The sequence below is a fragment of the Pyrus communis genome, chromosome 16 (genome assembly GCF_963583255.1).
Source record: "Pyrus communis chromosome 16, drPyrComm1.1, whole genome shotgun sequence".
In the NCBI taxonomy this organism is placed as follows: domain Eukaryota; kingdom Viridiplantae; phylum Streptophyta; class Magnoliopsida; order Rosales; family Rosaceae; genus Pyrus; species Pyrus communis.
In genome coordinates this window covers 9,743,355-9,768,924 of record NC_084818.1, presented here as the reverse complement: position 1 = coordinate 9,768,924, position 25,570 = coordinate 9,743,355, and the positions used below count along the sequence as shown (strand labels likewise).

Genomic DNA, 25,570 nt, shown 5'->3' with positions numbered 1-25,570 from the left:
ACTAAATGAATATTTAACCAGTCAGGGATATTAATAAACTATGCCCTTGCATGTTAAATTAAGAAGTCATATTCCAAATTGCTAGAGTTGTAGTTTATGTCTATAACATGATTCTTATTAAGACTTTGGAAGAGCTTAAGAAAAATGTCTCGCACCTAAAGATGGAATTAGAGATGAAGGATCTTAGGTAAACTCTTTTATATCTTGATCTGAAGTTCGAGCATTATTCTGACGGTATTCTGATCCACCAATCGAACTGCACCCCTAAGGTGTTACCTGTTGAGTATACCTATGATCATCCATACTTTAGATGCAAAATGAGACCTTTGAAGTGGTTGTGGAACCCGAAGTTCCATTAGACAGGATATTTCCTTCGTTATTAATCTATTGGTGAAAATGCAGCACGGGGCCTACACATCGCCATTTAATTGGCATTAAAGATGTTTTTCCGCTATACTATAGGTACTACATATTTGAGCTTATCCATAGTCCCAAGTAAATCTAATCCTTTGATCTTCTGAATGATGTTTACCTTGTTTGTTATGTTGACGCATGTTATTTATCAAATCAGCACAAGCATGTTTCCTAAATGGTTATGTCTTTATTGTTAGGGATACCGCAATATCTTCGAGGTCCACAAAATAGAATGTAGTTGCAAAATCTTCGAATCGTTCCAAGAATCATCGCACCCTACTATGCCACATGTGAAAAACATGGTTGAGAGCACTTGTTGAGCATATTCGAAGTACTTGTGGTTTTTCATCCATCGTTAAGTCCTAATGATGATCTTTAAAGAAAATCCTGCATGTATCGATCAGGCCAAGACATCATACATCAATTAAGTCAACGCCAAACATATTGCGTTTACATCACATCAGTAAAACATCATAAAGTTGAAGTCACGCAAATCCGATCCCAAGACAACCTTGTCGACCTCTTCACCAAGGCACAACCAAAGTCTACCTTCCAGAAACATGTCCGAAGAATTGGTACGTGAAAATTTCTCAATTGCAATGCTTATAGTTCTCATTTAAAAGTTATGTCAAACTCAGGGAAAGTACCTAGAAGTATACTCACTTGACCTTAATGTATTATTTTTCTCTATGAGTAGGAGCATTTTTTCCATTGGGTTTTTGCTGCTTGACTAGGTTTTAATGAGGCACCTATCTTAGGCTGACCATACCCTTGTGTGCGTTCTAATTGCGTCCTGAAGACGTTTAGTTTTGACTTAATGTAACTTCTCACTTTTCTCCTTAGACTATGGGTTTTATCCTACCTAGGTTTTTTACTATAGAGATATTTTGTGAGTTTTACTGCCTATGCGTTCTTCCGTTTATTTTTAGACTCGCATTCATTTATTGTGCCGACTAGATGAGACGACTTCATCAATTGTTTTTACATTTTCCTGAAGATTTGATGCTCCATCTACTTGAGTATTTACACACTCAAGGGGGAGTGTTGTGAATATATTTTATATTATATGTTTGTGTAAATCCATAGTGGATTTAATTAGTATAATATTTTATAAGATCAAAATATTCTGCATCTCTTTTTCGTACTCTCTTTTTCTTCAGTAAAGTAGGCATCAAATATCTATTATAAGTCTTAATTTTTTTGGTTTGGAAAACGAAAGGTCATAAAAAGGAAAAACAATCGAATAATAATGCATGGTAGGAGGGCATCCCCACTTATAGATTGTCACATGGGAGAAGAAGATTTTTATACTCCATACCTTATTATCATAGTCTCCTATGAATTATGATGACATGATCGATCATAAGAACTGAAAAAGAGTCTTGGAGAGCTTAACCTTTCTATTCTAATTCCGATCATGCATAGGTTAGTTCATTATCGTATCAATCAACCTGCTATATCTGTTGGTACATTTAACTTGAATTCTTGAATTATACACTTTATTCAATTCAACATTGGAGTTTCTTGTCGTCGAGTGCAGACAATGGAAAATTTCTGACGTTTTGAGGTTTTTTTTTTTTTTTTTTAATTAATACAATAATGTTACATCCATTCCAGTATTGCTATCATGGAAAAAAAAAAAAACAGCATTGTTGTGAAATATATTAAAGAAAAAAAGTAAGGATACAATAAGTTAGAGGGGACATGAAGCCAAACCCTCACAAGAAGAAAAAAATTATTAGAAACAAAAAAATCAATTAAGCGAACTTTTAAGAGAAACGAAAATTTGGAAACCCTGAAAGATTATAAGCAAAAACCGCAATTGCACGGCGGACAAGGATCCCACCAATGAACCCCAACATGATCAACAACATAGTTTGCCAAACAATATGCCATCTGATTTCCTTCGCGATAAATGTGAGAAAACCGAACTTGCATGGAAGGAGGATGGAACAACAATTTGCTCAATCAACCGATAAACGCCAAGGCACCTGAGAAGATCTATTAGAAAGAACATGCACTGCTAAACAAGAATCACATTCAATCCAAAGAGAATGCCAACCCCTCTCCAAAGCCATATAAACAGCTTGAATAATAACTTTAAGTTTTGCCTCCAAGGCAGTAGCAATGGCAAAAGATCTTGCGAAGCATCCAAGACAATGAGCCAAGTGGTCACGGAAAATACCACCAAAACTAGCCATACTCAGAGAACCACAAGCTGCACCGTCAATGTGAACTTTAACTTGAAAAGAAAAAAGAGAAATCCAAATAACCTCATGAATTCTATGTGCCCTTGAAGGCCTTCCACTCCAAGCGCTCTAAGAATGCAAAGCTCATCAACTGAATTCAACGTAAAACCCATACCCAAAAATTCGCCTCACCAAATTGCAAGCGAATACCATTAACCAACTGATCAACTGTAAACATTTTTCCTTCAAAACGGATTAAATTTCGAGCTTGCCAAAGTGCGTGAACATTAATAGGTTGTTACTTGTTAGTTTTGTAGACAGTACATTTTCCCACTTCCTCATCCGATTTTTGTTCCTAGTGTTATTTTATGGTACTTTTGGTTTTGGACAAGCAGAGCTTCTCTCCCCCCCTAACTTTTTTTCAGTTCCCAGTTATATGACAAAAACAAAAAAGAAAAACTAGCCCCTATATCAAAACAGCTGGTTCCTTCACACCCCACCCATTCCCAAAGAGCCTGAACTTTTTCTTAGTTTATATTAGTGTTTGAAATTTCTTTGATACGGTCAATATTTTCGTAAAAATATCCAAATAATCAAAGAAAGATATGGACAGGGGCCGGGTGGAGTAAACTTCACCTCATATTGGAGAAACTCTTAAAATCGATAGATTTCGTCTATATTTTCGACATATCAGTTAAATATTGGAGAAACTCTTATACTTTGTTTGAACCAATGTTTGACATTTCCTAAAATTTCATTTTAAATTTTCATCATTTCCATCGAAAACAACTGATATCGATATTATCCATCGATATTTCCATAAATTTACATATCGATATTTCCACCAATATCAATATTTTGAACGCTGGTTTATATATAGAGGTTGTTTAAGAATATGGATCCCCATTTTTATAAAAAGTTAGTGATTGTTTGTGAGGTCAATTTGTAGTCTTTTATAACAATCTGATTCATTTATTTTTAAGTCCTCGTTCATAAATTATTCATGTAAAAATTTAATTCAATCCAAAATTATTTAGGCAATCTTGTCATGGACATTCATTGTTTCTTAAAAATACTATGTTTGTCAATTTCTTTGATCATAATTAGGTATCTTCATTAATTTTAATTTCATTAATATTTGTAATAATGATCTATAAAGTGATGTTAAAAATAAAATAAAAGGTTTGGATTGTTGAAAATTGAAATTCAATGTCTGGATTCTATAAATAATCCTAATTTTTGCAAAGTAAAAAATAAAAAATGGGATATCTCGATTCAAGCAATATGGATGTAAGTCTATTTCTCACTCCCTCATGACGGACCCCTGGCTCCATATCTAAGGTCTTGAACCTCACATCTCGGGTCGTCGACCAGACCACGACAGCATCCTCCTCTGACGCTTTCGCAATAGAGATATGGGGAATGGCAAGCGGAAAAAAGATGAGAGACAGAGAGAAAGTTTGAGAAATGACAGAGTGGATCCGTTAGAGCGTCAAGGGACAGCAAAACGGAAACGAAATGAGAAAGAACTGTAAAGTTCACGAAAAGTACAACCTAAAGAAAAACCCCTAAAGTTGAAGGAAAGTAGAAATGAAATAATCAACGGTAAGCAATAATAGAATTTCACATTTCACACCCAATGTATTTCATTTTTTTCACATCTATCTTTATTTTTCAGCAAGTAATGCATGTTAAGATCTCACAGAAATAAGTCTAATATTAATCGCATTGATATCATCTCCAAACTTGTATATTACCAATTTTTCACCACAATATCTGTGAAATTTTGATCACAAAAGGTATTGGTGTAATTACTTAGACGTGAAATCCTTCGTTATGTGTAATACTTATCTTTGTTAATTTTGTGCTGTGAGATTCTGGCATTCCTCAACTCATCCCCTTATGTCGGACAACAACATAGGGACCACTTGTACACCAACTTCGGACCTAGTTCGGCCGTAGTCAAACAAACTGCTATACTGTCTCAAGATATATAATAATACAAAAGGTTAGCAATCCACTATTAATCATATTGATACCCTCCCCCAATTTTCATCTTATTATTTATACAACACAGCACATGTAAGATTTTATCAAAAATTGAATTGATCTAATTAGAAGTTGCACCACTCAATATAGGTCAAGTCCTATTTTATCAATTTTTTTTTATGGATTCTTGTATTCTTTAACAATGCATTGCAGTTGTAATGCTTTTAGTCTATATATGTGTGTGTATATATGTATGTATGTATGTATGTATGTATGTATGTATGTATGTATGTATGTATGTATGTATAGGGCCTTTATGGGAAGGGATCTTTATGTTTTTTCAAAAATAGAGATTAGTTGTGCAACCCATGCCTTACCACATTGAACTGAATATTTGCAAGCATGATTTAGAATAGAGACTAAAAATAGACTGTTCAGCTTGTTAAAGTTCGATGTGATGTGGGCTCTTTCCTTAAATGGCCCTAAATCCTCAATGGTATACAAACAATCGCCAAAAGCCCATGAACATCGGTGAATGGAGGGATTGTTTGGCCGATGTGATTAAATCCATAGAGAATTGCCTACATATCTCCTTGTATGGAGAATCAAACAATGTGTAGCTCTTGTGAGTGTTGTGGGATAAGTGATCGTATATACCCAGGCTAGGGTATTTATAGAGATGTTGAGAATCCTTGTAGGGAAAGTAATCTCTATTAATACGAGATAGATTCTAGGAGGTATCTACTTAAGATATTAGGTCCTCGTAGGATTATGATTGCATTGCCTAATCTCCAACATATCCTAATTTGACATGAATAAGGGTTTCCTTTCTTGGGAGACAAGTAACCTTCCTAATCCGCTTAAGCCTACTGGACTTGTGCCTGACTACCTTAATCAGGGCATGTCATAGTCGAAATACCTATGCGGCTCCAATCTAATGCTAAGGACTTTATGATCATTCCGACCATCCGGAGTGCCATGTGTCATGGGCTTGAAAATTATAGTCCTATACATATGTCTATATCTATATTGAAATTTATATTTTGCTCTGATGTATAACATGCACCAAATGAATGTATCGTTGAATGTACAGCTAAAGATCCAACGCCTACGGCGTAGAGTACACAAAAATATAATACAATAAAATTGATCCATGAAGTTTTGCCTTAATTTACAATTGGTCCTTAATTAAACTAAAAATATATTAATTGGGGTCCTTGAATTTTAACAAAACGTACACCACCGGTCCTGACACACCCCGACTCGGAATATCCACTAGGACCCCAAATCGAGCCGTGCTGGCCGACACCTGGAAGGTGACGAAGCCATAAAGTGTGATAATGTATAAAATATGAATAAATTAAAATCTAAAAGTGCCTAAGTACACGAATGCGCGGGGAGCGGGTCTAGACCCATTTCACGCGTGATACAGAGCATAGGTATAGTACAGTAAGGTAAGATAATGATTATACCATCATAAGAAGACATTTGTACTGGAAAGTGCCACGAATCCTCGTCGATGCGGAACTCTGCTAATAGAACCTGGAGGGGTGCAAAAATAGAAAATGTGAGTGAGTGAACAAAACTTTTCAAACCAATTTCAATTACCAAAGGCAGTAGCCCCTCGCCATAACACCTGTATAATTTCTCAGAAAATTGAATACATATCTATCTCAATCCCATACACGGCATAACAAAGTCCACATGAATATCATGCCATAGATCTCAATAAACATATATATCTCATCGACATGTTAGCCCGAGTCACCTCACGTGACCTGTACAGCTAAATCAATATCTCATCAATCAATTCTAGCACATATAAGTCGGAATCACCTATATTGACCTGTACGACTTATTCATATCTTATCACATATCTCATCAATCATTGTTAGCACATATAAGTCGGAGTCACCTATAGTGACTTGTACGACTTATCCATATTTCATCACATATCTCATCAATCATTGCTAGCACATATAAGTCGGAGTCACCTATAGTGACCTGTACGACTTATCTATATCTCATCAATCAGCTCATCTACCAAATCCTGCAGACGAGTCGGAACCACCTAAAGTGGTCTGTATGACAGGCTGGGTGTAAAAAAATACGCTCAGTGCTACGATCACGTGAAGGTTGTGCGAAGTATCGTAAGTCACCTACGAGTCGGAACCACCTAATGTGGTCTGTACGACAGGTTGGCACCTACCTTGGATCCAAGGTGAGCGTGTGGTGCGGGAGGTGAACGATCACGTGAAGGCTAGACCCTAGCCATGGTCGGAGCACTAACACCGAGGTGCAGGATAATGAGCATTAAATACATCTCAACACAATCATACTCACTACCATCACTATCATCAACATGTACTCACCTGAAGCTTACCTGGGCGTCCACAATGTCATTTGGCACTTCAAAGCATTCACAATAATTGGTTCAGGTAATATATATAAAATATGCCATGATGCAAATCTAAGAATCAGTCATTTCATAGTATTCCCAAAATATATAATACGACGTAAAATATACAATCAATAATACCCTACTCCCAACTATTTACTTTCAGGAATAGTTATCGGTGATAAACCCAACTAAACACTAGTTTAACTAACTATCAAAACTGACGATTTCTTACTTCAATTCTCTATTCCTCTCACATTGATTTATGACCACATTTAACCATCAATTCATAAAGCTAAAACTCACATTTCCCAAAATTTTCTTCACATTGCTCAATTGCCCAAACAAGGTCTTCGTCTCAATTATTGTATCTCACTTATTGTATGGCTACATCTAACATCTCGTTAGACTGCCTACATATCCTAAACAGGGATCAAGCCATTAATAGTTCACATCACTTACTTCAAAGCATTCACAGTAATCATAAGCAACAATTGATCTATAAACGTTTGTGGAATTATCAATTATATATATATACACACACACATACGATAGAAAGGAAAATACCCACTCATCCTAGCGTCCACGCTATGATTCTCTAGCACGCACATCGAGGCGTCCGAACGATTTGTGCCTAGAACAATTATCAAATCATATCTCAGAAATTTTATCAACAGAATACGTAATTCACATAAAGCACATCCTCAAGGACATTCTAAAATAGTTTGAGGCCCATTGAGGATCTACAACCCTGTATAACTCGGTCCAGAAGATCGGCACATCAGATTTCCAATCCGTAACTTCCAAAGATACACATTATGCTTCTAAAATAACATACTAAAATTTCATTACGATCCAACGGTTGGATCTCCCCCAATTGCCCAAAACCAAGTGGCGGTTAACATTTATTTTACGAACTTATAAATTCAATTTGGGAAGATCCGTATGTTGGATTCACAATCCGTAACCTCCTACGTTCTTCAAATATTACGTACTACAATATAATAAATTTTGGTGAAGATCCAACGGTCGGATCGTCAATTCACATAAATACCTATTAACGTATCATAGAGAATTTAGGTTCCAACAATCAACCTACGTCATTCAAATATCAAAACTAAATTTAAGACATGTAACATAGCCTAAAAATAGCATTGGCGGCCCACTGGCCACGCGCCACTGCACGCGCTGCCATGGGTGGTGGTCGGCCGCTCCGACTCGCCGGAAAATCCAACTTTTCCAAAAATTACCAAACTTCACAAAAATGAAGATCTCAGTGAGTAGAACAAACTTTATACCTGTGGTTAAGGCCAATTTGGCTTGGAAAGGCTCCAATTTCACGAAAACCCACCGGAACCCTAGTTTTTGGGTATATTCAATTCAACTCCATGGATGCTCCAACGCCCCTACCATCACTTGGGCTTTGTTCCTGAGGTTGAGGGGAGCCTATTGGTAGTGACAATTGGCTGAGTTAGCTTCACAATTTGTGGATTGCCGCCGAACACCCACACGCACCACCAGTGCATTTCTCTCGAATCTAAGGTCAAATTGTATGAATTTAGGGGTAGGAATGGTAGAGAGAAAGCTAAGGAGGTGTTTCCAGGTGATGGTTTGGCTTAATTCACTACAATTTGGCTGGGAAACCATCGGTTTATATGGTTCCCGCCGGCCGGATCACACGGGTCAAGGAACACCCGTTTTGGATTCCCTTCTTTTCTTATTCTCTACTTTCCTTCCTGGTTCTTCTCTCCCATTCGTCACTCTCCCTCTCTCCTCATTTCTGATTGGGCAGTGCCCATTTCTTTCCTCTCCCTCTCTTTCGTTGCCATCAGGCAACCATCCTCCCTTTTTCTTTCTTCTTTTTCTTTTTATTAATCTCCCACAACCCTTTTCATAACAAAAATAATAATAAGAAGAAATGAATAAGATCATAAATAACAATTCTTACCAACGCACTTTTGGAATACGGTAAGGTAATAGTTCATGCGTCATGAACTAACGATCAACGAAAATCAATACCCTCGCCTCTAGGGTATTCTCGTAAATTTCACATTTTAAAATTTAAAAAATAATAAAATTTGGGACGGGTTGTCACAATAAATCACCCACCACAACCCGAGCTGGGATGTGACAGGTCCCAACTGCTAACACCAATAAAAAATTGTTAGTCTGATAATGTGACACTCATGTAGGTCAGTACCTATGCAATTCTAGTTCAACAACCAAATCTGAATTAGAGTGAAAATTCCCGGATCAATTGTGAATCCTATGCTAGCCATATAATTAACTTGATGAAAAATCTAAGGGACCAAATGTGTACATTTTGCTAAATCAAAAACCTTAATCAAAGGATAATAAAAATTCAGTCTAAAGGCCCATCTAAATAAAGATGAAAGTTCATGATGCACCAATTTTAAATTTTATACTTTGTATTCTAGTCTTTACCCAAAAAGAAAGCAAACTCGGAACTTGACAGATGAGGCGGTGGAGGTGGCAGGGAGAGAGTACAGCGGGTAAACAAACACATCTTATCAAGAATTTCGGCACATCGATCATGCCACAAAGACCCAACATCGTGGCTCGCCAAACAGGCCATGCACCCACAAACACAGCTGGAGTTTAGGGGCCCCGCTCTGGACACGCGTCGTTTTCTGACTCTGCAAGACTGCAACCCACTTGCCCCCCTGCCCTTTTAATTCTGGTACTCAATCATTCCTCTTCAGTTTCAGTGTTTCAGTCACTGGCGCTTTGTTCTGATAATTTGGCAACTTTCCTCAGAAAAATATGAAGGTAATTAGTACGTACTAGTCGCAGAACCATGCACATTATTATATCATATTTTAACTTCTTAAAATGCACAATTAATTGTGCATGTCACTAATTGATCGTCTTTCTTGATCTTCTTTCTCCGCATATAGATCTTCAACTGGGTTCATAAGCGGCTTCATCAGAAGGGTTTTATTTCTTAACTTTTCTCTTTATATGTACTTTGCTTTATTTTATACCTAGTTGATATATTATTGTACCTAAGGCTTTTAGTTAAAGTAGTTTTTGAGATTAACATAACTTCTTATTTTGATCCCTAACAATAAAAATTAATAGAAGTAGTTTTTGAGTTTGTTCACTGTAAGTCATTTTGGTTATTTCGTGAAATCTCTATTAATATCTTCGTTAAGTGAAGGAATTGATTTGACAAAAATACCTTTAAAAAGGTGGTCATGTTGTCATTCACGTGACAATTTTACGAAGATATTGACATATTTTTCATATAATGACCAAAATAATTTACAACGGATAAATTCATGGACCACTTCTATCGATTTTCATTATCAGATACCAAATTGAGAAATTATGCTAATATAAGAGACAATTTTGGCTAAAAAGCCATGTACTAATTACATTTGTCGATTCTCTATATGTATTTATTTCTTGCGCTAAGTGAAGATTAATTTGTTTTCCTTCAGTTGAGTTTGCTGGAAATGTGAAAAAAACTGAACTGGAAGTGGAAACCAATCACAAGGGTACACAAGCATTTCTCAAGCAAGTCGGACTAGTTAATGTTGATGGGCTTGACGGTTGGAGGGAGGGCATTTTAACGATAGGTACCTTGGGTTTCGATCCCGTAAAACCCTTCAACTCCCAGAACGAATATTTCGTTTTGGAGAGAGAAGAGCAAGAGCACGATCAGGAAAACAATGGATTTTCACACTGTGGTGATGACGACGACGAAGATTATGAACATTATGATGATAATTTTGGAGATGAAGAACTGAATCCTTTAATATTTAAAACATTTGGACACAGTTTTGAGGACGTTGGGTCAAACTCTGATGCCACTGAGAAACTAGTTGATGATGATCATGCGATCTTGACCGTTGATGGTGTTCCTCTTACACCATATGAAGGGTCCAACAATGAAATCAGTATTGCACCACCTGATCTGTACCGTTGCGAGATCACTGATGATGATCAAAGGAAGAAGAGAGGCCAAAGAATAACCCTAGCTGACCTATTCCAGGCTGATCATGTTCATGACGTTGGTCAACTGAAGCTTGACTCCTGCAAAGTCCAGCCAAAAATGCAGAAAAAGGTGAACGCGAGAACAAAGACCGGCCTATCATTTGCCAAGAAGCTCATTCTTCGCGTCAAAGAGGATTCAAGTCCAATAAAAAATCTGCAACGAGTGAGTCATTTCCTTTGAGTATTTATGATTTGGTTCATCTGTTTTAATTTTATTTTTTATACAAGCGATATTTTACATCGAATTTATCTACACTACAGAAAAGGAGATTCAAAGTTGAGTGAAGAGGGGGATCGAACTTTGGGTCATTTGTTTCCTATGTTGTGAAATTGTGATGCACATTTATTGTCCTAGATACACATAAAGGGTGATCAAGATATTAACTACTTTTTAACTGTTAGTGGTCTTATTTTTCGCGGTTCAATGATTTAGTAACAAATCTGTAATTCCAGAAACCCAAAAAGTAACTAATTATTTGTAATGCTAAAGCTGATGAGGAGGATGTTGAAGAGGAAGATCCATCCAGCTGAGCATGATGTCAAGGTTGACAAATCAGATGGCCAGAAGCAGCCCGGTGCAGTAGAACTCGTCACCAAGGTTGAAAGTGATGCCTCTGAATCAGTTTCTTTGCTTCCAATTCAAGGTATATATATGCATACTCTCTTCAATTCAAAGACATAAAATGTTTCCGCATATTTTTGTTAACATTAACAAAGTGGATAATACCAAAAAGGCCTAATTATCTTTTCTGTATCATTTAGTTATAATGTCATAGTACTAAGGGGCACCTATAAGGGGCTAATTTGTCAAATCTCCATCCAATAATTGGGAAATCATCTAATCCATCAGCAAGTAAAATATGGTGTCAGAGTGTAACTTTATGGCCCCAAAAGGAACTTGATCTTACAGCACTACATAGATGTCATAACGAACATTTTAGATTGCATCAAGTTTAATGGTTAGATGTGTAGCTGAAAGATTCAAAAAAAATTAACAAGTGGATCTGAATTACTTAAATATGTATTCATATACTGACTGTGCTGAAGTGACCTTTGAAAAATTCAAAGATAAATTTTTATACCTATCAAATTATAATTTGTATATGAGAAGAAAAAACTTCTTAAAGAGCCAAGTTCTTATAATTCGAAAACTCGATGGCTCAACTGTCATGGTCACATCATGAAGTCATTTCAATTAGTTGTTAAGAGAAACTATAATAAATATAAACTATTGATTAAGTTGATTATCATTTGAACAATGTGAATTAGATTTACAATCCGATAATGTAAGGATCTGTCTAATAACGTAAATCTAAATAGAAAATATTACTTACATATCACTTTCTATTATTGTCTGTTGGTGATCCGTTGTGGTTTAATCAAGTCGAAATCATGTCTTGTATGTTTCATATATGCCAATCTGAACACCACCGTATATGTTTGCTCATCTTTTTGCAGGTTCTACTGCTTGTGTCCATTGAAATATGGCCTGAAACTTCATTGCCTGGAAATGATTTGTACTTTGGTGATTGCTATAATCACTATATGAAGGACAATGTTAATTAATTAGCTTTTTAAGTATGTGCAATGCTGAACTATTCTATTCCTGTTTAATTTGTAATTTTTCTTAATTGTTTTGGCTTTAGTAATGATGGGAGTTATATTTTTGTCACATAGCCTCTTATAGGCTATGATTTGTGTATCGACTTTTTGATGCATTATCTATTAACTTTAGCAAAATGATCCAACATTGGCACTCAACAAAGAATATGATATTGTGGCGCAGTTTCTAGACAAAGTTTGGCATCTAACTTTTGCTTAAATTGTTTCAAAAACACTTTATTTGTGCACATAATTATTAATAGTCTACCATATTTGTTTCTCTTTAGGTTTATGGGGTTACTTTCTTTTCTATTCTTTTCTTTTTCTTATTGTTTTTTTCAAAGAGTTATTTCTTCTTACATGACGACGTGTCATCATTTCATCATACAAACATTATAATCCAAACAATTCATTATTTTTATCATTGTCTCGAGAAAATTTCATTCCATTTGAAGATATGTTTAGTCATCCATATGATCCAAAGAAGTTGACTGTTAAGCATGAAGATATTAATTGTTAGTATAACTATTGATTTGTTACCACTTAGTACTACGGTCTGGTGGTATTCCTCTTCACTTGGAAGTGAGAGGTCTTAGGTTTGAATCTCGTGGATGGTGAATTCGATACCAAATTAGTTTGTTCATTGTGTGGCTTAGCCGAACTCCCACTCCCCCTAGTGTAAAAATATAGATGTAATAAAAAAAAACCTATTGATTTGTTCGACACTTATGGATGGCTAAACAATCTTCAAATTAATTAATTTTTCTATAGATGATCTTTTTATGATGATAAAGAGAATGAACCATTCAAATTATAACATTTGTAATGTAAAACAATGTCACATCTTCAAGTAAAGAAAATAGCTTCTTACATGTAAGTGGCCAAGTATGATCTAATTTTAACCCCTTGATCAAATAAAAGGGAAAAAATGAAAAAAAAAAATGCTAACATAATTAGGGACGGACACAGTTCAGTTCGATTAACACATTTAGAAGTGGAAACGGTTTAATTCGATCCGATTTCACCCCAAAACCATAAACCGAACTAAATACGTGTACTCATTTCGGTTTTCGTTTTAAAACCAAAAAATTCGGTTGTGGGCGTAGGGAAATAAGAAAGGAAAAATGATTTGGGTTTTGAGTTGGGCCAGCAAAACGGTTAGGTAAGACAGAGTTGCTTGATTTGCTTTTTCTTTTTTTTTTCTTTTTTTTTTTTAACGAACAATATTATCTACATTAAAGAGGAGTAGAAATAGCAACGGTTTGGTTTGGGGATGAAAATGTTATATCCATCCTAATAACCACGAAAATTAACTATATACATAACCGCAAATTAACCATAAGTTATTATCCATAACCATACCCACTGGGTAACGGATTCCCTATCGGTTAACGGTTGTATCCATCTTCGTCAATACAAAAAATATATTAGTTTAGTTGACGCATTATAATTTAGTAAATATTAATTTCGTCATTAAATATTTGATGTATAAAATTATTCAATGAAGGGATCTTTTGGAGTATAAAAATTAAAGCTAAACATTGATGTTGTTGGTTGATCTTTGATATCTCTCATAAGTACCATTGAATTCTAATTGATTTTAATTCAAAACTTTTGAACTTTCCCACAAAATAGAACTCACACAATGCAACTTTTGTATTCTCAAGGTAATGGATTCGGTGAATAATGAATATATATATATATATGTATATTATTTGATTTGGATTCAGGGATGGATACGGATTAAGACCCCTTTAACCATATCCAAAATCATAACCAAATAATGTTCACGGTTTTTCCTCATATCCAAAATGTATCCGAATTTTTATACCCAAATCTCTATTCGGGCGATTATTCATAGTTATCGGGTTTACCGGGTAGAATTGCCATCCCTAAAAGGGATGGGGTGGGCTTAACTTCATAATGAGCTAGCAATAATAAAGTTCAAATTCGTCTTTAGCGAGAATCAAACCTAAGACCTCTCACTTACAAGTAAAGAAAAATATCATTAGATCGTAGTACTAAGTGGTAGAGTTGCTTGATTCTTAAAAACTAAAAGTTAATTTGTACATTGCCATTTAGCATTACGGTCTACTGATATTCCTCTTCACTTATAAGTGAGAGATCTTAGTTTGATTCTTGCCGAAAACGAATTTGAATCACATTATTGCTATCTCATTGTGAGGCTAAACTCACTATCTTCCTGTAGTACAGATAATATCATTTTGAAAAAGAAAAAAAAAATTTGATTTGTACATTAAATTTGGTTCATTATGAACTTGATCAACCCAATATCGGTTCGAGTTTTATCGCTTTTGAATTTGATCAGCCCAATTTTTTTTGCACTCATTACCAGTTTTTTTCCCACCCCTAAACATAACATCCAATGATCGTGCCCTTATACATCTTTTAAATCTATTGTCACAATCTGAATTCTGAAAGCGGAAGCCCTAAGAAAGTACCCAATAAGCTTTGATTGGCCCAAACTTGGTATGTCAATTTATTGTTCATTCGTGATTGTTGAGGACTAGACCTGGCATTCGTGTCGTATTTTTCGTATTCGTATTGTTTTCATGTCATACCCGATATCTTAACGGGTCGTGTCGTGTAACACCTATTAAAATAAACAGGTAAAATGACCTGACCCAAAATCGACCCAATAATATTAACGGATACTATGACTCGACCGGTTACCCGTTAAGGAAAATATATTTTAAACCAATAAATAATCAAATGAAAAACATAATACTAAATAAGTATTATGTTTTCAAAATATGAACATCCGCCAGATGATCATGTTTTCAAAAAAGAAAATTTTAAAAATGAAATTCAGTAAGACGAATAAAGCGTAAATGACAATCGACAGTTAAATATAAATTTAAGGTTTATGGATTATAGTGTTGGATTTCAAAGCTGACCCCTTCATGAAAGTTGTAAAGTTTGTCACTATGAGTGATTGTATATTTTTTTTGACATTTTTTACACTTCTACAATAATTATTATTAATTTTGCCTTCAAATAAAAAACATAATTCATGAGGGTTTGGAGGATTTTAAAAATCTAAATGATAGTGTAAGTGTAACCCTTATCTACTCGTGGAAGAATAATGATGAATCACGAGTGTTTATATATTCTTTCACATTTTTCATACTTGTATGTATGTCTTCTTAGTTCTTGCCTATACAAATACTATACTAGTTTATTTTAATTTTGGACAATAACATTTTAAGTAAAATTTATCATAGCAATGATAATAAGGAACTCTCATAATAAAAATAAATAATGACTAAAACTTTTTTTCTTTTAACTTATATAGAATAATAACACAAAACTATATATTTAATATAGAATATATTGTATATATTAATATGGCTATTATATTTTATAATAAATCTTTTAGTAATTAAACTTAAAAATTATCAAAATAATTTTTTTCTTAACGGGTCGAAATGGGTTACTCACATGTATACCTGTTATTTACAGGTTCTTAACGGATCATCCAATAATGATTCGATTAGTTATCGTATTGATTCGAAATCTATTATTTTCGTGTCGTGTCAAAAATTACCGGGTCTAACGGGGACTCACCTACCAAATCAAGCCAATTAAAGCAGAGGTGATCAGTGTAACCCCAAACAACTGAAAGAATAAAGTCCGTGACATGAGCTTTTGCTCACATTTATGAACCATTACATAATTGGTACTATGGTCTATGGAGGGGAATGGCCCTATGGTTATGGGACAAGAAGTGGTACGAAGGTGGTGGACTTTTGGTTCAAATCAATCAAATTTTATGTGGAATTATTTAAGGAAATTTGCACTTTGATATAATGGATATTTCTTTTCAATTGTAAGTAAAATATCTTATATTTGATTTTTACCAAAAACAAAGTTTAACCATTTTATCATAACAAACTCATTGTAAGGCTTAATCAGCTCTCACACCTCTTCATTATAAATATTATCGTTTGTTAAAAAATAAAAAATAAAAAATTAAGCTACTCCTATTGATATATTTTGAATTATTAAACTGTTTACATTTTCTTTTCTTTTATGAAGAAAACTGTTTTACCAAGACCAACTTCAATCCATAAACTAAAATCTATAATTCCCCATTTATTGTTCATTCGTGATTGTTGGGGACTCACCGACCAAATCAAGCCAATTAACGCACAGGTGGTCAGTGTAACCCCAAATAACTGAAAGAATAGAGTCTGTGACATGAGCTTTTGCTCACATTTATGAACCATTACCTAATTGGTACTATGGTCTATGGAGGGGCATGGCCCTGTGGTTATGGGACAAGAAGTGGTACGAACGAAGGTGGTGGACTTTTGGTTCAAATCAATCAAATTTTATGTGGAATTATTTAAGGAAATTTGCATTTTGATACAATGAATATTTCTCTTTAATTGTATGTGAAGTTTTAGATTTGATTTTTACGAAAAATAAAGTTTAGCCACATTATTGTAACAAACTCATTGTAAGGCTTAACATGCTCTCACACTTCTTTATTATAAATATTATCGTTTGTTAAAAAAAAAAAATTAGACTGCTCCTGTTGATATATTTTGAATTATTAAACCGTTTACATTTTCTTTTCTTTTATGAAAAAACTGTTTTACTAAGACCAACTCCAAACCATAGCTTAAAACCTATAATTCCCCTTTTATTCCCCCCATCCCCTCCCCACTCCAAAAAATCCATTCCAACCCAAGTTCTAAATTGGACCTAAAACCTACCAAAAAAAAAAAAAAAAGCCAGATTTAGGCAAGGATATAGGCCAAGATTAGTGGTGAAGCCCCCACCCACATGGGTGTGTCTTCCACTTGTCTGCCAATAAAATTGAGCCCAATGGCTCACATTCAAATGGGATGTTGGTTATCTAACGGTCCATATTTAACTTAGTTAATATTTTTGTTTTATATTTATAAATTTATTGAATCCAACGACTAAAATCTAATATGATCAAATCTAACAGTAAAAAAAAGATCTAACGGTCCAAATTTAAATTCAACGGTTAAAATAATTATAAAAATTATTTAACTCAAAATTCACCCAAAAACTCTATAAATACCTATTTATTTGTTGAAACATCCACACAAAACTCACTTTTCTTCTACAATTCTTCCAATTTTCCTTTCTACCATCTTCCAAAACCATGTGTTTGCTCATGTGTCTTGTGTTTATACATCTCTATCATGTGTTTCATATTCTTGTATAGTGTTTCATGAGTTTCATGTGTCGGTTTAATGATTTTTCAATGTTTATCGGAATTTAAATATTTTTAGGTTAAAATGTTCATAAAATTAATTTAGGATAGTCTACATTTTTTTTTTAAAGTTAATTTAAAAAAAATTAGCCTAAATTCATTCTTTAATAATCTGGGGTTAAAATTTTAGGCTAGAATGATTGAAGCAAAAAAGCTATTTCTGGATTAAAACCTAAATTTTTTGGGCTAAAACATTTTAGGTTTTAGGCCAATAGTTGGAGATGGCCTAAATGGTGGGAATGGAGGTAATTGGGCTACTCTACTAAATGGTTGCTACATCAATGTCAATTTTGTTTTATTTTCTATTGTTGGCTTTTTAACCAAAATGATCCATGAGATTTGCATAATTCCTCACTTTAGTCCTTGAGATTTGAAATTGATAGAATTGGTTCCTGAGTTTTTCCATAATCAATCATTTTGGTAATTCCACGAAAAATCTCCATAAAATAAAAATAAAATGATAAAAATACCCTCAGTTTTTGTCGAATCATTTGGGCTACTGTTCATTATATTGAGGGTAATTTTGTCATTTTGATTCTTATTTAACATAATTTTTTACTGAATGACCAAAATGATTGATGGTGGACAATCTCATGACCACTTTTATTGATTTCAAATATCAGTGACCAAAATAAGGAGTTAGGCAAATCTCAAGGACTATTTTGGCTAAAAAGCCTTTTCTATTTAACCCCACCGAAGTTATAAAATATTGTCCTTCCCATCAAATTGCAAAGCCACCAGCTGCACCCTACGAAAGTAAATTTATAATTAGATTCTTATAGAAAAACACAAGTTTCACATAAAAAATATAATAATGGAGGGTGAGTATATTTTTGTATTATATTTGGGTGTAAGGGAGTAAGTAAGAGACATAAACATAGTAAGTGGTCTAGTAGTAAAGGTGCAACCTGCGGCTCTCCAATAAACATTTATGGGAGGTTCTGGGTTTGATGTTGTGCTGTAATGAGTCTGCTTAACTGTAGTAATAGACAGGGTGAAATTCTCTATAGCCTCTCCGGGCTCAAAATAGGTAGATAAATGTAGCTTGCCACCAATTGACCCCCTTTTAATAAAAAAAAAAAAGAAAAACAAAAACAAAAGTAAGTAAGAGACATTAAATTGCAAAATTTTAGTATGCGTGTGCTAAGTGCAATGACCATTATAGTTTACGGAAATAAAATGAAATTTAACTAAAAAAAAAAAACAGCTTAATGATCTGTAAGAAATATTTTAGCAGTGCCCCGGAAATTTGGACCTTATCTACTTTATAAACCTTCGATTTCACAATTGTCTACTTCTAACAGAAAATTGGCAAAATTAACAGTACAGAGAAAATTGCGACAAATTAAAGGTTTAAAGTGCTTGAAACCAAATGAAGTGTAGGGCAAAATGGAACAAAATCTATAATTTAAAAGCAATGCTAAATTTGATGAATATAAATTGCCCAAAAAAATACTGACAATGGTGTTGGCCTATTTTACTGAGGGAAACAAAAACAAAAAAAAAAGAAAAAAAAAGAGGGAGATGGCCGGTGGCAAGGACAAAGAGAAGAGAGAACTTGTGATTGCGTAATGATTTTTCACTTCATTACGTTTTTATTTATAGTAATAAAGAGAGAGAATCTTATTTTTCAAAAAGGAATACAATTACAACTAAAAAACTATTTAAAAGATACAAATGAGATGAAAATTGTTGGGAAAATGAAAAATCATCAAAAACATTATTGAAAGATAGCCAGCCAAGTTGGACCAAATTGGAGAAGGGTGTAAAATTTTGACGAGCAATAATAGGGCAAATAGAGAAGGTTATGTTAGAAATTTTGAGTAGAAATTTCATTGTTCCATAACAGTCACATCCCATTTTCATACCTGTTGCAAACAGGCATAATTCCACTATTTATACATCCATCTGCATGGCATTTAGAACACAGAAAATATCAAATTCTTCTTCTACATTCCTAAACCTTCTTACTGAGAGAATCACACAGAAATTCGCCAGAAGTTAAATTTTCCGGTGCTGGAATTCTAACTTGATCGTTGAATCCTGGTGAAGCAGACGTCTGTAGAACTACAACCATTGAGTATGGACAAAATTTCTGTTTTAATGATATTGCGGTATGCAAGCCTCGATCTTCTAGTTGTCTGTTTTGTATTTTCGTTTTGTTCATATTCTGTATTTTTTTTATTCGCATTTATTATTAGCATATATAATTATATCGTAAATTGTTGACATATATCCATGGGTCAATCAAAATACTAAGTACGGATCTCGGTTATCACTTCACCCAAAGCGTATAGTGTGCCAGCTACAATTCTGAGTCTGAAGTTCAGCATTTTAAAGACAGCTAAAACTTCTTACTACTTCAGAGGAGGAGCTGTGCTTCAAACCCCATCATCTTCTTCTTCTGTTCTCTGTAAGTGGATTACTTCAACCCTTTTAGTTTGTCTATGGATCCAATCTATGTGTTTTTTGTGTGTTATTTTGTTTGGTTTTTGTTGGGTTTCTTATTATTATTATTATTATTATTGGTTTGGGGTTGACTTTGTGATGAACAGAGGCAGCTGCAGGAATGGGTTCAAACTCTGAAGTTTATCTCTTCGATGAGGTGGCAAAGCACAACCACAAGAAAGATTGTTGGATCATAATCTCTGGAAAGGTCAGATTTGTGGTCTTTAAAAAAAATAAAATTCCTTTTTGATTGTCCTTTTATTTTTTATTATCCTTGCATCTGGAATTGTTTCAGTTTCTGGGTTGATTTGTGATTTGTGATTTATCTTTTGGTTAAAGGAAAAGCCTTGTGCTGCCGCCCTTTTTTTGTATTAAAGGAGTTACTTTTGCATTATCTGCATTGAATGGATGAAAGTTTACAGATCTAATTGAAAGTATAAAGAAGAATTCAAGCAATATGGAGGTATAATTATTGCAAAAATATGATGGTTACTAATTAAATGGCATTGTTGTGTGGAGGACTGAATTGCACATTGTGTTTTCTGTGTAGTTGGTGTGTCTGTTTTTGGTGTTAATAGGATTTAATCACTGGAAAATTAAATAGGATGGGATGGAGGAGGAGGCCTGCGGTACTAATTTGTATCGAGGAGGAATTGCGTATGTGGTAAACACATTTAAAGGAGGACAATTAATTAATTTCTTCCACTAGATCGAGATAGTTCATTGGTGTTGCTCTACACTTGCTGGTCCTAAGGTAGTGAAGATGAAGTATGTGTACTACTCTGAACGGTTAAAGGAAAATGTGTCGGATTGGAAGTGCAATTGTAAAAGATGAGCGATTTGATTGTTATTATGTATAGTTAGATTGGTAGCATGGCGAGTAGTGGACTTGCGGGGTTGACTTATGAAAGTTGTTTTTGTTTGAAATAACTCTTGCTAATCGGAGAAAACAATTGTAATCTCTGGTGGTGTGGGAAACAATTGTTGCACTATAGGCAACTTTCAGGACTGCAGAACAATGAAAAAAAAAGGTATGTGAATCTATTACATGCCGAGCTGGGCAGGAGAATCGGCTGATCTTGTTCAAATGGGTATGCAAATAGGAAACTTTTAAGATCAGCTGCTGCCCCTTCCCAGCAGCTGCAGAACTAAACAGTTTTACAAAGACATTTTCAGTCATTGGTCAGGAAAGAATTAGCTGGGCCTCCTCACTGGTCAGTTTCTGTACTCTTATATTTGTTTCACGGTAGGAAGGGGTTATAAAGATAAGGACACTTGCTTCCAGTAGTGAATATACTGACCTACATACGCTTTTTAATTTGGTTCCTAGCTATAAGGTCCTTCTCTTTGTTGTTATGTTGATCATACAGAAAATCAACAGAGATTTTAGTGAATTCTTCCATCTGGTAACTTAGATGGTTCACTTTTTACTTTTATCTTCATCTACCTGCATAAATTTTTACCTGCTTCACTAACTATCTAGTATATTTTGAACCACTTACCACAGGTTTATGATGTGACCCCTTTCTTGGAGGAACACCCTGGAGGCGATGAAGTCTTGCTATTAGCAGTCGGTAAGATTGTAGACTTCAGCAAGAGAATTTATCTATTAGCTTTCCTACTGTTGTTTCTTTACTGGTTAGAGTATGCGAATGTTTATGTGTCGTAATTAGAATTTTTGGTTGAAAATCTTGCAGAAAAAGATGCAACAGATGATTTTAATGATGTGGGGCACAGCGATTCCGCGAGGGAGCTGATGGAAAAATACTATGTAGGCAAGGTTGACACGTCCACCATACCGGCACAGCCAAATTACAAGCTTCCTCCTCAAGCAGCTGCTCCCGCTGAACAATCTTCTGGACTTATGGTAAAACTTTTACAGTTTCTGCTACCCTTGTTGATCTTGGGAGCTGCATTTGCTCTGCAATACTACAATAAAAAGTAGTCCAATTATCCTCCATCCGTATGAACTTTCTTCAGACCGATAGTCTATCACTCAAGTGGTAATAACGGAATTTCAGTTACTAGTTTTCATTTTTTATTATGTTATACGACCTTTTTACGTATCGTATTTGTGTGGCTTGGAATTTATTGAGTTGGCAAAGCTTTGTTTCATCTCATTGCAATAATTTCTTTTAAAACATTTGCTGCTTCACCTTCAATTAGCTGGTCCAGTCAGTGTGATTGATGGGATAATATTCACCATTATTGCTTGTGTTCATGATTTAGACGTCTTCGGATAGCAGAAATTTTAAGACTTGGCAAAATAGCTTCCTCACTGGTAACCCATACGAGGAAAAGTTATTGTGTGGAACTGGAGCACGGCCATGTGGATCTGGTACCATAGCATGCGGATTAGTTATACTGGCTGGCCGTTTCTAGTACTAGTATCACGCGACAGTATCTCACAGACGAGCTTTACATGCAGAAAGTTAACAATTCATAAAAACGAAGATCTTAGTTGCAATAAAAGTGTTGGATGGCTCCAATATTTATTCCAATCTTAAAACTCTTTCGCGTTTCATACTTGATCTTGGCAACCGCATGTAAACACCAAAAACTGGAAACTGAAGATTTGAGTTGTGTGGAATGAAGAACCCCATTCACTCATTCACATTGGCAATTATGTGTCAACTATTTCAAATTTCAAAAATTTTCAATGCGGATTATACTTGGATCTTGATTAAGAACCTCATATCCTTAATGACTGGTGAGTTTCCATCAATTTCTAAGTGTCGTGTCAAGATTTCGTCTATTTTTAAGAATAGAGGCGGATTCGAACTTAGGTGAATAAGTAAGTGTACACAGGCCAATTTGATAATATTTTAAAAACAAGAGCTTGGAATTCTTTCGTTCTTAGTTAGTGTTTTTGGGCTTCAGTTTTCGACCAAATAACAACAAAAAAAAAAGGCTTGAGAATGTTAGAGTTAGATTGCTGATCCGAGTTCGCAGATACGCACATTAACTATACGGGTTTGAATGAGGATCCTCTTCGGATTCTTTTTGTGAGGATCCTCCAATCACATCTGTTTATCGTACATTGTACGGTCAGTTTTCGTCAGGTACTGTTTATATTCAATTTTAAATAAAAAAATTTACAATGATTTCTGATCACACGATATATGCTGAACGGGCGTGATTGGAGAATTGCTAGAATCCTCACCAAGAGAATCCGGAGAGGATCCTCATTCTACGGGTTTAACTAGATCTTAAGCTTCTTCTAGTACTAACTATCTGTCATATTTACAGTGGGATTTCTTTCCTTTTATGGAAAGTTTTGTTCAAGTATGTTTCCAGAACCTGCCATCAACTTTGACAATGCGGGGCTCGTTATGCGGATGGTACTAATTATTCTTCAAAATAGTCTTTGGTCTGGTAGCAATTGTATTATCTTGGTTGGAGAAAGTTATAGTTCAACCCAGATGGATGCAATGAGAATATATTTGTAATGAGTCTGACATACATATTCGTGGCTCACTTCATTGTGGTGGTGTAATGAATTTTGTCGTGGGTTCAATAACCAGTTGGAAAATTATCTTTGAAAGTATCACATCGCTTTGTTAAATAGAAAATATTGTAGGAAAGGGACTAAAAACTTAATCTTAGCCTCAAACCTAAAGCATAATTTGAATGATTATATTTCATAAAACACCGATCAGACAGCCCGTCTGTAGTATCAAATCAACGGAAAAAGAGTAGAATCTTTCTGTTCAATATTGTACTTAAGGGTATGTCATTTGGCACTCCCTAATCCCTATTTTAGGTATGTAGCTGTGAATTTGTGGTGCCAATTTCACTTGCTTAATGACAATGCAAACTCTGGACCATTTAGGAATCACTTTTCCGCAAGTTTTGTGCTTCAGATCTAGCATGATTTGTGGGATATGTCGTGTTCTTGATTAGGGTGGGATTTGATATCACGAATAAGCAACTTCACCAACTACTTCGAAGTTAGTATGTCATAATATATGGAGTACTGATTAGAATAGTAATACTGATGTCATAATATTAACTTATGTACCGACTATGGGATAGTAGAATTTTGTAATGATAAATTGTTCTCTCTTCGTTTTTGGCCTTTTCAATGAAGTTACATTTTAGACCAAAATAGGGGCATAGTAAAACTTTATAATGATAAATTGACATGTCACTCTTTTCTCGACGATCAGGTTGAAAATTCTGACAAAATTTTAATGAAATCACATAAACGCATACTACCATCATATGCATACTATATTTTTACCTTTTTTAAGGAAACAACACAAAACCCTCGAAAACTAAACTTTAAACCCAAAACACCACAACTCGAAATCCCAAAAAAAGATGCCATACAATAATTACTCAAGAAAATATCACGGTCAAATTATAATCGTACAGAAACCCTATGTGACTTAGGTACTTATCATAATCATACAACCACCTTATCGTAATTAAGGTGATTGATTAAGTTCATGACATGCATGCTAGTATATCCCTTGCGTTTATCTCACGCATTATTTTTCAAAAAAACAAACATGAGGTTCAGCATTCGTTATCCGATCGATGTTTATTGAACCTCATGCAACTGATCATGTGCAGATTATATTATAATTTGATTTCAACAGAAAGCCGAGTTGAGTTTTAATTATTTGGAAATGTACATAAATTTGGTATGTGAACAATCAATCTGGCTTTCGTTTGATATAAAATGATATAAACTTTCCATTCGAGCGGAAGGTGACACACCTAAAGAACTTGGGATGTCTATCACAAACACCTCGATTGGGTTGTTAAGACACATATTCACATCCAATGATGATTAAATAAAGAGTTTTTTTTATTTATTGGCGCTCCACATCATTGAATACGCCCCGTGTGAAAATTTGTTATTAAATGACTTATATATTTTTAATATGAAATGACTATTTAAGCCGATTAAGATTTTAAACAAGATAAATATTTCATATATACACCCCGAAATCATGTCCAACATGTATCTTGATTTTTTTTTTTTTTCATGCTCTCAAAGCCACTCTAGCCCTCGATTGTAGAACAAAACGGTAACCACTAAAAGAAAAAACACATTGATGAAAAAAAATTAGTTTTAACAAACAGAACATGAAATTAACATTTTGAAAGTTTCACATGAGGTAAGATTTTATATATTTTCTCATTGTTTCCGTGATTTCAACAATGTTGGTGCTGCCTTTTTCGATACAATCTGATTGGGTATTAGTCTGATATGCAAACAGTACATAC

The 25,570-nt window shown here is 34.6% G+C and overlaps 2 protein-coding genes across 2 annotated transcripts; both read left to right on the top strand.

The window, feature by feature from the left end:
* The first annotated feature begins 9,702 nt into the window (after positions 1 to 9,702).
* LOC137721101 (protein TILLER ANGLE CONTROL 1) lies at positions 9,703 to 12,677 on the top strand. Its single transcript, XM_068460217.1, has 5 exons — positions 9,703 to 9,780; positions 9,909 to 9,945; positions 10,455 to 11,173; positions 11,501 to 11,654; positions 12,469 to 12,677. Exons 1-5 carry the CDS (start codon positions 9,775 to 9,777, stop codon positions 12,489 to 12,491), a joined length of 939 nt encoding a protein of 312 aa, XP_068316318.1. The 5' UTR covers positions 9,703 to 9,774; the 3' UTR covers positions 12,492 to 12,677.
* Positions 12,678 to 20,155: 7,478 nt separating this feature from the next.
* On the top strand, positions 20,156 to 22,447 carry LOC137720547 (cytochrome b5-like). Its single transcript, XM_068459632.1, has 4 exons — positions 20,156 to 20,297; positions 20,440 to 20,540; positions 21,840 to 21,906; positions 22,030 to 22,447. Exons 2-4 carry the CDS (start codon positions 20,454 to 20,456, stop codon positions 22,275 to 22,277), a joined length of 402 nt encoding a protein of 133 aa, XP_068315733.1. The 5' UTR covers positions 20,156 to 20,297; positions 20,440 to 20,453; the 3' UTR covers positions 22,278 to 22,447.
* The last annotated feature ends 3,123 nt before the right edge of the window (positions 22,448 to 25,570 follow it).

What these genes read in the sequence shown, in the direction of transcription:
- LOC137721101 (XM_068460217.1), top strand. An exon ending in TAAGCGGCTTCATCAGAAGG is followed by an intron (nt 9,946 to 10,454) that starts GTTTTATTTCTT and finishes GTTTTCCTTCAG; the next exon opens with TTGAGTTTGCTGGAAATGTG. An exon ending in CAATAAAAAATCTGCAACGA is followed by an intron (nt 11,174 to 11,500) that starts GTGAGTCATTTC and finishes GTAATGCTAAAG; the next exon opens with CTGATGAGGAGGATGTTGAA.
- LOC137720547 (XM_068459632.1), top strand. Translation starts at nt 20,454, where the DNA reads ATGGGTTCAAACTCTGAAGTTTATCTCTTCGATGAGGTGGCAAAGCAC. An exon ending in GGATCATAATCTCTGGAAAG is followed by an intron (nt 20,541 to 21,839) that starts GTCAGATTTGTG and finishes CACTTACCACAG; the next exon opens with GTTTATGATGTGACCCCTTT. An exon ending in AGTCTTGCTATTAGCAGTCG is followed by an intron (nt 21,907 to 22,029) that starts GTAAGATTGTAG and finishes AAAATCTTGCAG; the next exon opens with AAAAAGATGCAACAGATGAT.